Source organism: Oncorhynchus masou, chromosome 12, assembly GCF_036934945.1.
Source record: "Oncorhynchus masou masou isolate Uvic2021 chromosome 12, UVic_Omas_1.1, whole genome shotgun sequence".
Classification (NCBI taxonomy): domain Eukaryota; kingdom Metazoa; phylum Chordata; class Actinopteri; order Salmoniformes; family Salmonidae; genus Oncorhynchus; species Oncorhynchus masou.
Window position 1 is genome coordinate 52,573,436 of NC_088223.1, and position 13,988 is coordinate 52,587,423.

At 46.0% G+C, this 13,988-nt stretch overlaps 1 protein-coding gene across 4 annotated transcripts in view; it reads left to right on the plus strand.

Moving 5' to 3' along the window:
* LOC135550378 (serine/threonine-protein kinase PAK 3) overlaps positions 1-13,988 on the plus strand; it is a 56,893-nt gene that overhangs the window by 29,254 nt on the left and 13,651 nt on the right. The window contains exons 3-10 of one of the 4 annotated variants that reach the window (XM_064981108.1): positions 2,906-2,995; positions 3,245-3,345; positions 3,797-3,950; positions 4,136-4,173; positions 5,308-5,370; positions 7,133-7,276; positions 7,899-8,073; positions 8,591-8,654. In XM_064981108.1, the coding sequence (XP_064837180.1) occupies positions 2,906-2,995; positions 3,245-3,345; positions 3,797-3,950; positions 4,136-4,173; positions 5,308-5,370; positions 7,133-7,276; positions 7,899-8,073; positions 8,591-8,654 (829 nt within the window). The remainder of the gene's footprint in view (positions 1-2,905; positions 2,996-3,244; positions 3,346-3,796; positions 3,951-4,135; positions 4,174-5,307; positions 5,371-7,132; positions 7,277-7,898; positions 8,074-8,590; positions 8,655-13,988) is intronic. The other 3 variants (XM_064981109.1, XM_064981110.1, XM_064981111.1) reach the window with 3 other exon arrangements.

Sequence of the window (13,988 nt, forward strand, 5' to 3'; positions counted from 1 at the left end):
CCTCCACAATCACCCAACCTCAACCCAATTGAGATGGTTTGGGATGAGTTAAAATCAAACGTTTTGTCACATGCGCCGAATACAATAAGTGTAGACCTTAACGTGAAATGCTTACTTACAAGCCCTTAACCAACAGTGCAGTTCAAGAAGAGCTAAGAAAATATTGACCAAATGAACTAAAGTTAAAAAAAATGATAATTAAGAGTAACACAATTACGTAACAATAATGAGGCTATATACAGGGGGTACCGGTACCGAGTCAGTGTGCGGGGGTACAGGATAGTTGAGGTAATTTGTACATGTAGGTAGGGGTGAAGTGACTATGTATAGATAATATACAGCGAGTGGCAGCAGTGTACAGTACAACAAACAAATGGAGGTGTGGGGTGGTCAATGTAATAGTCCGGTGGCCATTTGATTAATTGTTCAGCAGTCTTATAGCTTAGGGGTAGAAGCTGTTAAGGAGCCTTTTGGTTCTAGACTTGGCGCTCCGATACCGCTTGCCATAAGGTTGCAGAGAAAACAGACTATGACTTGGGTGACTGGAGTCTCTGACAATTTTATGGGCTTTCCGCTGACTATTATATAGGTCCTGGATGGCAGGAAGCTTGGCCCCAGAGATGTACTGGGTCGTACGCACTACCCTCTGTAGCGCCTTACGGTCAGATGCCGAGCAGTTGCCTTCCCAGGCGGTGATGGAGCCGGTCAGGATGCTCTCGATGGTGCAGCTGTAGAACTTTTTGAGGATCTGGGGACCCATACCAAATCCTTTTAGTCTCCTGAGGGGGAAAAGGTTTTGTCGTGCCCTCTTCACAACTGTCTTGGTATGTTTGGACCATGATAGTTTGTTGGTGATGTGGACACCAAGGAACTTGAAACTCTCGACCCGCTCCACTACATTCCCATTGATGTTAATGGGGGCCTGTTCGGACCGCCTTTTCCTGTAGTCCACGATCAGCTCCTTTGTCTGGCTCACATTGAGGGAGAGGTTGTTGTCCTGGCATCACACTGCCAGTTCTCTGACCTCCTCCCTATAGGCTGTTTCATTGTCGTCGGTGTTTAGTCCCAGGGTCCTTAGCTTAGTGATGAGCTTCATGGGCACTATGGTTTTGAACGCTGAGCTGTAGTCAATGGACAGCATTCTCACATAGGTGTTCCTTTTGTCCAGGTGGGAAAGGGCAGTGTGGAGTGCGATTGAGATTGCGTCATCTGTGGATCTGTTTGGGCGGTATACGAATTGGAGTGGGTCTAGGTTATCCAAGAGGATGCTGTTGATGTGAGGCATGACCAACCTATCAAAGCACTTCATGGCTACCGACATGAGTGCTAAGGGGCGGTAATCATTTAGGCAGGTTACCTTCGCTTCCTTGGGCACAGGCACTATGGTGGTCTGCTTGAAACATGTAGGCATTACATACTCAGTCAGGGAGAAGTTGAAAATGTCAGTGAAGACACTTGCCATTTGGACCGCAGAATGAAGGAAAAGCAGCCAACAAGTGCTCAGCACATGTGGGAACTCCTTCAATACTGTTGGAAAAGCATTCCAGGTGAAACTGGTTGACAGAATGCCAAGAGTGTGCAAAGCTATCATCAAGGCAAAGGGTGGCTACTTTGAAGAATCTGAAATATATAATATATTTTGATTTGTTTAACACTTTTTTGGTTACTACATGATTCCATATGTGTTATGTCATAGTTTTGTTGTCTTCAATATTATTCTACAATGTAGAAAATTGTAAAAGTAAAGAAAAACCCTTGAATGAGTAGGAGTGTCCAAACCTTTGACTGGTACTGTAAGTATTCAGACCCTTTACTCAGTACTTTGTTGAAGCAACTTTGGCAGCGATTACAGCCTTGAGTCTTCTTGGGTATGACGCTACAAGCTTTCCTGTATTTGGGGAGTTTCTCACATTCTTCTCTGCAGATCCTCTCAAGATGTGTCAGGTTGGATGGGGAGTGTTGCTGCACAGCTATAGTCAGGTCTCTCCAGAGATGTTCGATTGGGTTCAAGTCCGAACTCTGTCTGGGCCACTCAAGGACATTCAGAGACTTGTTCAGAAGCAGCTCCTGCGTTGTCTTGGCTGTGTGCTTAGGGTCGTTGTCCTGTTGGAATGTGAACCTTTGCCCCCAGTTGGAGGTACACACTCTGGAGCAGGTTTTCATCAAGGATCTCTCTGTACATTGCTCCATTCATCCTTTCCTCGATCCTGACTAGTCTCCCAGTCCCTGCAGCTGAAAAACATTCCCACAGCATGATGCTGCCACCACCATGCTTCACCGTAGGGATGGTGCCAGGTTTCCTCCAGACCTGATGCTTGGCATTCAGGCCAAAGAGTTCAATCTTGGTTTCATCAGACCAGAGAATCTTGTTTCTCATGGTCTGAGAGTCTTTAGGTGCCTTATGGCAAATTCCAAGCGGGCTGTCATGTGCCTATTACTGAGGAGTGGGTTCTGTCTGGCCACTTTACCATAAAGACCTGATTGGTGGAGTGCTGCAGAGATGGTTGTTCTTCTGGAAGGTTCTCGCATCTCCACATAGGAACTCTAGAGCTCTGTCAGAGTGACTATCGGGTTCTTGGTCACCTGCCTGACCAAGGCACTTCTCCACCGATTGATCAGTTTGGTTAGGCGGCCAGCTCTCGGAAGAATCTTGGTGGTTCCAAACTTCTTCCATTTAAGAATGATAGAGGCAACACTGTTCTTGGGGACCTTCAATGCTGCAGAAATGTTTTGGTACCCTTCCCCAGATCTGTGTCTTGACACATTCCTGTCTCTGAGCTCTATGAACAATTCTTTCAACCTCATGGCTTGGTTTTTGCTCTGACATGCACTGTTAACTGTGGGACCTCATATAGACAGGTGTGTGCCTTTTCAAATAATGTCCAATTATTTGAATTTACCACAGGTGGACTCCAATCAAGTTGTAGAAACATCTCAAGGATGATCAATGGAAACAGGATGCACCTGAGCTCAATTTCGAGTCTCATGGCAATGGGTGTGTTTTTATTTTTTTTATAAATGTGAAAACATTTCTAAAATCCAGTTTTTGCTTTATCATTATGGGGTGATGTGTGTAGATTGCCGAGGATAAAAAAAAATCAATTTTAGAATAAGGCTATAATGTAACAAAATGTGGAAAAAGTCAAGGGGTCTGAATACTTTCCGAAGGCACTGTATCATCTCTTTAAAATCCCTGTCCCTGTATTAGAAATAGATCTGCATGTTCTTTTGTTCCTCCGTGCAGCAAACAAGAAGAAGGAGAAGGAGCGTCCTGAGATCTCCCTACCTTCAGACTTTGAGCACACCATCCATGTTGGTTTTGACGCTGTTACAGGGGAGTTCACTGTAAGTTTCAGTTTCAGTGTCAAATCGTTTTTGTCGTATGTACAGGACACACGTGGTATATCACCATCTAACGAATTGCTTACTTGCAGGTTCCTTCTCGACAATCCACCAACAATAAGAACTAATGAAAGATAAGAATACGAACATAAAGTAAATGGCTTATTAGAATAGAATAAACATTTTAGCATAAGTATATTACAGGAAGGCACAAGTTATAGTCCAATAGTACATCTTTAAGTGACAGATCAAGGTATTTCCAGTGCATATATTTAGACAGTATATCACAGACAAGGAAGGTGTCTAGTAGTAGCTATTAGTACACCTTTATCACCCATATTACCACTACTTGTTAACTATAACCCAGACATGAAAAGGTGTGCAGTGGCGGTAGCAATGAGGTCAAAGAGTGGATCTAACCCCTGACCTATGACCTGTGACCTCTCTCTCCCAGGGCATCCCAGAGCAGTGGGCACGCCTCCTTCAGACCTCCAACATCACCAAGCTGGAGCAGAAGAAGAACCCTCAGGCCGTGCTGGACGTGCTCAAGTTCTACGACTCCAAAGAGACGGTCAACAACCAGAAATACATGAGTTTCACCTCCGGAGGTGAGAACACACAAACACACAATGCCCAGATCATCTCGCTGTCTTACGTTTTCTGAATAAAAAAATAAAAATGTGCTACTGAGCAAAAGCTTTGACTATTTATTGGAGAGTCTACATGCGGATCTGTCAGCGTGTTGTCACTGCTAGAGAATTGGACGTCGGGCAATGATTCCTTTCTCTTTCAGACAAATCCGCACATGGATACATAGCAGTCAACACTCTGGTAAGTGCTCACCCATTTCAAACATGTTCCTTTCCTCTCAACAACTAATTAGCCCACATTTATTGAAGGAGAAACAAATATGAGCTTGCACGCGTTGTAGTATTCTCTCCTCAGACGTAGAGTGCTGTGGAGCTTTTGTAAGGACTGTAAGCGAAGACTGTCTATTATCATTACCCTGACCTCACACGACTGTCTCAGAGTCTAAACGTCCCTTTGGAAATCAGCCTAATGACTCTCTCTGGGCTTCCACAATGGCTCAGTTTATCTTAATAATGAACCGTTTTGTCATATTTCATATATTTTGAAAACCATTGTCCCTATAGGCCCTTGATCGGGTAGTTGTGTATGGGAAACTGTCTACACAAGAGATGGAACCAGTCTCCTCACTGTATGATAGCTAGACTGATAAGTTCTAGTCGGAACTAGAAGCACAAGCATTTCGCTACACTCGCATTAACATCTGCGAATTTGGGGGGGGGGGGAAGTTGCTATTGACTAAATATTCTTTGGACAGTTTCATTGGTGGACTGAGAAAGAAGACTCAGATGGTCATGTGCACTCACCTGCATTTAGTCTTTCTGTCTGTTGTCACTTTACCCCTGGCTTGGGTGTGAGGAGTCTGAGCACGGAGGCCCTTTTCTCGATTATGGTTTTGTTATGTCTGGAGAAGGCTGTTGTTCCCAGGCAGTGGTGCCGGCCTGTTGACTCCCAGCCCTCTGAGGGTCCTGACGAAGTGTTGATCGAGCAGGTCCGTAAGGAGCCGGTTCCTGAGCCCGGCAGTGGGTACCACGCCTCTCAATCGCTCAGCCCTCTGATATATGTAATAACAACGGTGGTGTTAAGTTACAGTCCCGAAGCGAAAGGTTCTGCCACTAATATCACTGTAGTGATCACCTTGGCATCTCCACTCCCCAAAACATGATTTGTGTCTCTTCACCCAGGAAAATCTCTCCTCAGTATGTGAGGATCCATTCATCTGTGTTAGATGTTGATGATGTCATTTATTCCCCATCACTCCGTAGCGGTCCCCTGCCCTCTGCCCTCTCCCGTCCCGCTGTAGTCCAGTCCATTGCTCTGTAATGTTGTGTGGGTCTGTGTTCAGTAAATCCTCCCATTTTCAACCTTCACATTCAGAACCGACTGCTGTCGTCTGGGCCTCCTGTCAGCCATAGAACCTGCAGCGCATTATTTGACAAGGTAACTCCTCCATATTACTGTCTACATACCTCTACATTGGCTATACTCTAAATTGAACCATTTTGAACTCTTAATGTTGTTGATGCTGGATTTGCCCAATTCTCCAGGCTCCATTGGATGAAAATGAACAGGACTTACCAATGAACATGACTTGCCATCCGCAAATGTTTGAGATTTTAGAGACATCGTAGTTCTCTATATTTAACTTGAAACTGGCTACATTTCGTAATGTAATGGATGCATCTCTATTTCACCACTTGGCTGTAAGCATTTCCTTTAACCAATTCCAAATGGCCCATCCTTTAACTGCAGGGGCTGTGAGGCGCATGCCTGAGAGGGCTGTGACGATACTCACATTCCTGCACGTCTGATCCCATGTGCACCACGTAGCCAATATGTGCCTGCTTTAATAGTCCATCGGTTGTTTGGATCTGGCCGCATGGCCCAGTAGAAACCTGCTAGCCTAGCGCTACTTACCATTAGCCAGCTAGCCTCTCATCTCCTCTGCCCGCCTTCAGCTCTATCTGTTCTGTCTCTCGGGCTCTTCTCAGAACACTGACCCTTCTTATCCCCCCCCCATGGCAGGGCTTAAACCAGACCACCTTCCACTGCCAAACAAAGGACTGCTGGCTTGCCACCATTGCATAGCCTGCAGCTAGTCACCACTACTGCTATGCTGTGCTGCTTTGGCTGTTCTTTGCCACCTTACATTGCATACTCAGGCTAGAGATGGATGAAATCTATCCCACCTTACAGAACAAGTTCACCCAGATGATGGTGTTTCTGATGGCGTACAGTACAGAGGGGAGAGACATTGAGAAATCATTTACAGAGGAGCAAATAGGGATAGGGAGGGGCCTTTGCATGGCTCTTTCACCACCATCATAGTTGGCATTGTGGCCTACCATACTGTAAGACTGGATGATGTTTTTAGTGGCTCCTGGTTGGAGTTGGAGTGTTGGGTCAGGGGTTGTTTTGCATGTTTGGTTCTCCAGGTCCAACTGTATGCTGTATTATGCAGTTCTATGAGCTGACGCGGAAATACATCACGACAGAGTTTATCGGGGAGGCAGGTTAGCCTAGTGGTTAGAGCGTTGGACTAGTAACCGCAAGGTTGCAAGTTCAAATCCCTGAGCTGACAAGGTACAGATCTGTTGTTCTGCCCTTAAACAGGAAGTTAACCTACTGTTCCTAGGCCATCATTGGAAATAAGAGTTTGTTCTTAACTGACTTGCCTAGTAAAATAAAATAAAAAATCCCTGCTGTCCTTGTTGTAGCATGTTTTCTAATTTGAACTGTTCTTAACTCTCATTTTAACTCTGCTTTTGCTGTAAAATTATTCACTCTCAAACCTCACCCTCTACAACACCCCCCCCAACCCCACCCAAATCCCATCCATGCCATACTCCACTCTCTTGTCTTTTCTCTTTCTGGTACATACCTCAGCCCATAAGCCATTCTAGTAGCTATCCTCTCCAGGTTTAAGCAAGCTGATCATGTCGAATAACTACATTCCTAATTACACGTGTCAAATCCATTACAATCTTTCTGTTTTACCCCATCCTAGTTCACAGCCGAGCACCCTGTTGTCATAGAAGGTGTTTATTGTGAGCTTGGACATGCTTCATTACATGGACCATTAGGAGTCCCTGGACTAACCATTGACAGTAATGCAGGTGATGCGGTCTGTCCCAGCGGTATCAGATTGTCACAGTCCAACGTACTACAGACCTCCTCACTGACCCCTTGTTTTACCCCTCAGGGTGCAAAGACATCCACAGAGCCCCCGATAGCACCCCCTGTGTCAGAGGAGGAGGAGGAGGAGGAGGAAGAAGAGGAGGAGGATGACGATGATGACAATGAGCTTCCGCCCGTCATCGCACCTCGACCTGAGCACACTAAATCTGTGAGTCACACTGAGGTTATGAACGATGACTTAAAACCTTGTTACATATCTAGACAGACTTACAGTCTTACTATCTCAACAACTCAACTCACTACAGAGCTGTAGTGTTCATGTTTCCCTGCTCCTCTCTGACTGTGTCTGTGTCCTGCTCCTCTCTGACCATGACTGTGTCCTGCTCCTCTCTGACCGTGACTGTGTCCTGCTCCTCTCTGACTGTGTCTGTGTCCTGCTCCTCGCTGACTGTGTCTGTGTCCTGCTCCTCTCTGACCATGACTGTGTCCTGCTCCTCTCTGACCGTGACTGTGTCCTGCTCCTCTCTGACCGTGACAGTGTCCTACTCCTCTCTGACCGTGACTGTGTCCTGCTCCTCTCTGACCGTGACTGTGTCCTACTCCTCTCTGACCGTGACTGTGTCCTGCTCCTCTCTGACCGTGACTGTGTCCTGCTCCTCTCTGACCGTGACTGTGTCCTGCTCCTCTCTGACCGTGACTGTGTCCTGCTCCTCTCTGACCGTGACTGTGTCCTGCTCCTCTCTGACCGTGACTGTGTCCTGCTCCTCTCTGACCGTGACTGTGTCCTGCTCCTCTCTGACTGTGACTGTGTCCTCCTCCTCTGCGTACAGATATACACCCGCTCTGTCATCGAGCCCTTGGCGCCTCCCGCCCCTGTGAAGGAGGTCACAACCCCGCCGGAGTCCCAGGTCTTGCCAGAGAACACGTCCAGCACTCTGTACCGCAACACCGACCGGCAGAAGAAGAAGTCCAAGATGACAGACGAGGAGATTCTGGAGCGACTGAGTATGCTGTCTCTCTGTGGACCTATGGAGCATGGAGAGTCCCATAGAGAGTGTGCTGTAACTGTACTGTGTTGTGTGTCTAGGTCTCCAAACCCATCCTACTGCAGTGATTAGTGTGGGCTGCTCAGTAAGCCAGAGATTACAGCCTTAGGATGGCCAAGCGCCCCTCCGTAGTCTGAGTGCTGCAGTGTCTGCCTGTGTCCCTGTCCAAAAACATCAGCAGTGCTCTACTGAGCAGGCCAACCGTTCAGCATGCAGCAGTGTATTTGGCTGCAGTACGATGCCCCACAGCGGGCCACATCCCTGAGTGGCGTGGGCAGAGGAGTGTGTGTGTAATGCAGGGTTGCCTTCCCCATGGCCGTGCTGTGTGTGTGTGTGTGTGTGTGTGTGTGTGTGTGCATGTGCGTGTGCGTGTGTGTGTGAGTGTGTGTGTGTGTGTCAGCCTGACCTAGACCCCCTATTGTCATGCTCTCACACCCTCTACACTCTCCACTAATCACCTCTCTCTCTCCTCCCAGGGAGCATTGTGAGTGTGGGGGACCCCAAAAAGAAGTACACACGCTTTGAGAAAATAGGACAAGGGTAAGTCCACCTTCAATCCAAATCCACCAGCTACTTACTTTCTCTTATTGGACCAAAGTAGTCTTTGGTAGTCAGCCCAGCGTCTTTGGTAATCAGTCCAGCGTCTTTGGTAGTCAGCCCAGCGTCTTTGGTAATCAGTCCAGCGTCTTTGGTAGTCAGCCCAGCGTCTTTGGTAGTCATCCCGGCTGAAAGAAATAAAGACTGAGTCTCACTCAGAAGTGACCAGAAACAGGGAGGAGAGAAAGAACGAAGGGTCTGAGAGAGAATAGAGAGAAGTAGAGAGGAAATCAGAATTGTATCTAGGCTTGGCTGCGGGCCAGATGAGCTCAGCCTGCTCTCTCTCTCTCTCTCTCTCTCTCTCTCTCTCTCTCTCTCTCTCTCTCTCTCTCTCTCTCTCTCTCTCTCTCTCTCTCTCTCTCTCTCTGAGAGAGCTGGAGTTTCGGGTGAGCTTAGCCCTGATATCACCACTCCCTCCACCTCAGTCCTGAACACAACAACAGCAGCTTCCAGCTCCCTCCAGCACTGCAGAGGCATTCTGTTTGTCTGTGTAGCCTCATCGAACACACCCCTAAGGGCTCCCCTGATCAATGTGGGTGGTAATGACAGACAATCTACACACACCGTCTATAAATTAAAACAGCTGTGCAAAAAGATAAGAACACTACTCTGTGGTTACACACAGATTCCTCTGATTGAATCGACCGGAAAAATGTTATCTAATGATGTGATCTGTTAACAAACCTGGAGATTGATCACATGAGACTATTCCTGAGGAGTCAATAATTAGTCTGGATTGGTTGCACAGCTACATAACAGAGTGTTCGTTACCTGGCCTGAATGCATGGTACCAGTGTCTGGGCCAGGGCCTGGGCCTGGGACTGGTCCTGGGCTGGGCCTGGGCCTGGGCAGGGCCTGGACTGGGCCTGCCTCCACGAGAGCTGACTGAACCAAACATGAACACTCTTTCATTATTCATACACTCTCACAACGCAATACACTGGTGTAGCGTGACAGTCTCAGGGATGGATGGAGGGAGGGGTGGAGGGAGGGAGAAGAGGGAACAGAGTGAGGGAGAGAAGTGGGGAGAGAGAGAGATGTGTGACTTGACCCAAGCTCTGACTTGTCACTTGTGAAATCAGTCTTCCACTTCATTCTGTCTAATAATAACTTAATAACATGAACTTTATTTGTATAGCACTTTTCAATGCAGGTAACAAAGTGCTTCACGTCATAAAATAATAATATAAAAGTACTAACAAAGACAGGAGGAAGGAGACCGAAAGAAGAATCATACATTAAAAGCACCTTTATAAAAGTTTAAACCTTATGAAGACTTCAGCAGGGATTTAAAGAGGCAGTGAATCTGCAAGCCTGATCTCCTCTGGCATACCATTCCACAGTCTAGGGGCCCTAATGGCAGATGCCTGGTCTCCTCTGGCATACCATTCCACAGTCTAGGGGCCCTAATGGCAGATGCCTGGTCTCCTCTGGCATACCATTCCACAGTCTAGGGGCCCTAATGGCAGATGCCTGATCTCCTCTGGCATACCATTCCACAGTCTAGGGGCCCTAATGGCAGATGCCTGGTCTCCTCTGGCATACCATTCCACAGTCTAGGGGCCCTAATGGCAGATGCCTGGTCTCCTCTGGCATACCATTCCACAGTCTAGGGGCCCTAATGGCAGATGCCTGGTCTCCTCTGGCATACCATTCCACAGTCTAGGGGCCCTAATGGCAGATGCCTGGTCTCCTCTGGCATACCATTCCACAGTCTAGGGGCCCTAATGGCAGATGCCTGGTCTCCTCTGGCATACCATTCCACAGTCTAGGGGCCCTAATGGCAGATGCCTGGTCTCCTCTGGCATACCATTCCACAGTCTAGGGGCCCTAATGGCAGATGCCTGGTCTCCTCTGGCATACCATTCCACAGTCTAGGGGCCCTAATGGCAGATGCCTGGTCTCCTCTGGCATACCATTCCACAGTCTAGGGGCCCTAATGGCAGATGCCTGATCTCCTCTGGCATACCATTCCACAGTCTAGGGGCCCTAATGGCAGATGCCTGGTCTCCTCTGGCATACCATTCCACAGTCTATGGGCCCTAATGGCAGATGCCTGGTCTCCTTTCCTTTTCAATCGAAACGTTGGAGTGGTCAACAGTGCCCTGCCAGAGGATCTTAGGCTGTGTCCTGGCTCGTAGGAAGATTAAAGATCAGAGATATAGGATGAGGCTAAACCGAGTCTAGCCTTAAACGTGATTAATAACATTTCATCTATTTTAAAAGTGACTGGTAGCCGGGGCAAAGAAGCTAAAATAAGTGTGAGACGGTTACATTTTCTGGTGCAGAACTGCAGCATTTTGAACGAACGGTAGACGATGGAGTGAGTTCTGACTGAGACATGTATACAAAGAGTTACAGTACTCTAGTCGCGAGGGGGAAAAAGCATGTAGCTATAACTTTCTCCGGATCAGTGACTGAATTAAAATAATTGACTTGAGTTATTTCTTAGAGGATAAAAGCAGGACTGGGTGACCTTTTTAACATCCAGTTTGAGGTTTAGGTAAAGGGTCAAAGACGACACCAAGGTCTTTGGCCATACGCTTTACATTGGTAGACAAAGAACCAAGGTTATTTACAATCTGGGTTCTAGCAAGGTGGGGGGACAAATAAAACAACCTCTGATTTCTTATCATTGAGCTGGAGAAAATTTGTGGAGGGTAGCTATGCTAGCTTGGCCGTTGGGTTTGATTAGTAAATAAAGCTTTGTGCCATCCGCATAGCAGTGAAACGGAATGTTATGATTGCAGATTATGTCACCAAGGGGAAGCATGTACAGGGGAAAAACGATGGGGCCCAGAATTTAACGCTGGGGGACACCATAGTGATTAGCTACTGGGGATGAGACTGAACCACCCATGCTCGCTGAGAAATGTCTGCCTAATAGATATGACCTTAACCTGTCAAGGTCAATGCTGGAAGATTCCCAACCACCTCTCCAGCCAACAAATATGTTATCCAAAAGAACTAGAATGGAGAATTCACCGGCATCGACAGCCCACAGAAAGTCATTACGGACTGTCAATAAAGCATTTTCCGTGCTGTGAAGTGAACTGGAATTCCTGTCTGGAATTTTTCAAGTATGTTATTCATGCTAAAATAAGCCACCAATTGCTTGAAAGCAACATCTAAAATCTTGGATTAAAACAAATGAGTTTAGAGATGGGTCTATAATTACCCAGTGAGGAGGGTTCTAGATTGGGATTTTTAAGGAGAGGTTGGACCAGGGCAGTTTTTAAATAGGCTGGAATGGAGCCAGAGGTCAGGGAGCTATTTACAATAGACAGAATGTTGGGGCCAATAGTAGGCATAACCTTTTTTAGTCGTCTAGTAGGGATCATGTCCAAGGGGCAGGAGGAGTTCTACATGTGTGCTACAGTATCAAGGAGGGACTCAAAGGATATTTGCTCAAAGGAGCAAAATGAAGCCATAGACAGTCTCAGAGTAGTTGCCTCAAGTGCCTCCTGACAGGAAATGGTGGTATGGCGTTGACTACTGTCATTCTGAGATGAATCTTAAAAACTGTTCGCAGAGGTCAGGGGATGGTGGCATTCTCTGCCTGTGTCTGCCTCATTGCTGAGACTTCAGTGGAAACAGACAGCTTCTCCCACGTGGCAGAATTGAGTGGGAAAATTCGCTAAATGCTATCAAACCGAAGAAACTCCCTGAAGGCAGCCTAAAATGTAGCTGAATTTGTCGCTAGCCTCTTTTTGGAGGGGTCTGAAAACTCTCTAAATATAGCGGGAAAAGTTGTTAAATTGACAACACTGATAATTTTTCAAATGAACTCTCAATATGCCAACATTTCATTCAAACAATGCAAATCCACAGCCAAACACTGACTGGAATCAGTTGATGATAGGACTTAGACAAGTTGTAAATGCAACATGTACTGCTATTGTATCAGATAATAGCACTGACAGCTTTCCAAGAAAACTCAATCTGAGACATTTATGGTCTGTTTAAATATATTTTAGAGGCTATTTATACAAAACATTTGCATAACACCTCTCTAAACTGTATTTATAATTATATGACAATATTTTAGGTTGACGATAATTATATTACACGTATTCCACATGCCACATGACTATTCTTCTACATAAGTGAAGTCTGGATTATGCCTCTACCAATTAGACTGGTTTGGATTTCTCCCTGATCAATATGGCTGCCATTTTCACCCCATTATGGAACTTTGAGTGTTTATAACATAGCCCCTCTAGTAATTCAATAGGATCTCTATTGGTTAGACTGCCATGGTGCACTGGTAAAGTCAATGTAGAGGAAACTAGGTTGAAGTTCATGGTGTATAACCAAACATTAAACCAGACCCCTGGCAGGAGACTCAGTCTGTTCCTGGTTATATTCCTTCACCATGGGACTGTGTTATAATCCTTCACCATGGGACTGTGTTATATTCCTTCACCATCGGACTGTGTTATAATCCTTCACCATGGGACTGTGTTTTATATTCCTTCACCATGGGACTGTGTTTTATATTCCTTCACCATGGGACTGTGTTTTATATTCCTTCACCATGGGACTGTGTTTTATATTCCTTCACCATGGGACTGTGTTTTATATTCCTTCACCATGGGACTGTGTTTTATATTCCTTCACCATGGGACTGTGTTTTATATTCCTTCACCATGGGACTGTGTTTTATATTCCTTCACCATGGGACTGTGTTTTATATTCCTTCACCATGGGACTGTGTTTTATATTCCTTCACCATGGGACTGTGTTTTGTATTCCTTCACCATGGGACTGTGTTTTATATTCCTTCACCATGGGACTGTGTTTTATATTCCTTCACCATGGGACTGTGTTTTATATTCCTTCACCATGGGACTGTGTTTTATATTCCTTCACCATGGGACTGTGTTTTATATTCCTTCACCATGGGACTGTGTTTTATATTCCTTCACCATGGGACTGTGTTTTATATTCCTTCACCATGGGACTGTGTTTTATATTCCTTCACCATGGGACTGTGTTTTATATTCCTTCACCATGGGACTGTGTTTTATATTCCTTCACCATGGGACTGTGTTTTATATTCCTTCACCATGGGACTGTGTTTTATATTCCTTCACCATGGGACTGTGTTTTATATTCCTTCACCATGGGACTGTGTTTTATATTCCTTCACCATGGGACTGTGTTTTATATTCCTTCACCATGGGACTGTGTTTTATATTCCTTCACCATGGGACTGTGTTTTATATTCCTTCACCATGGGACTGTGTTTTATATTCCTTCACCATGGGACTGTGT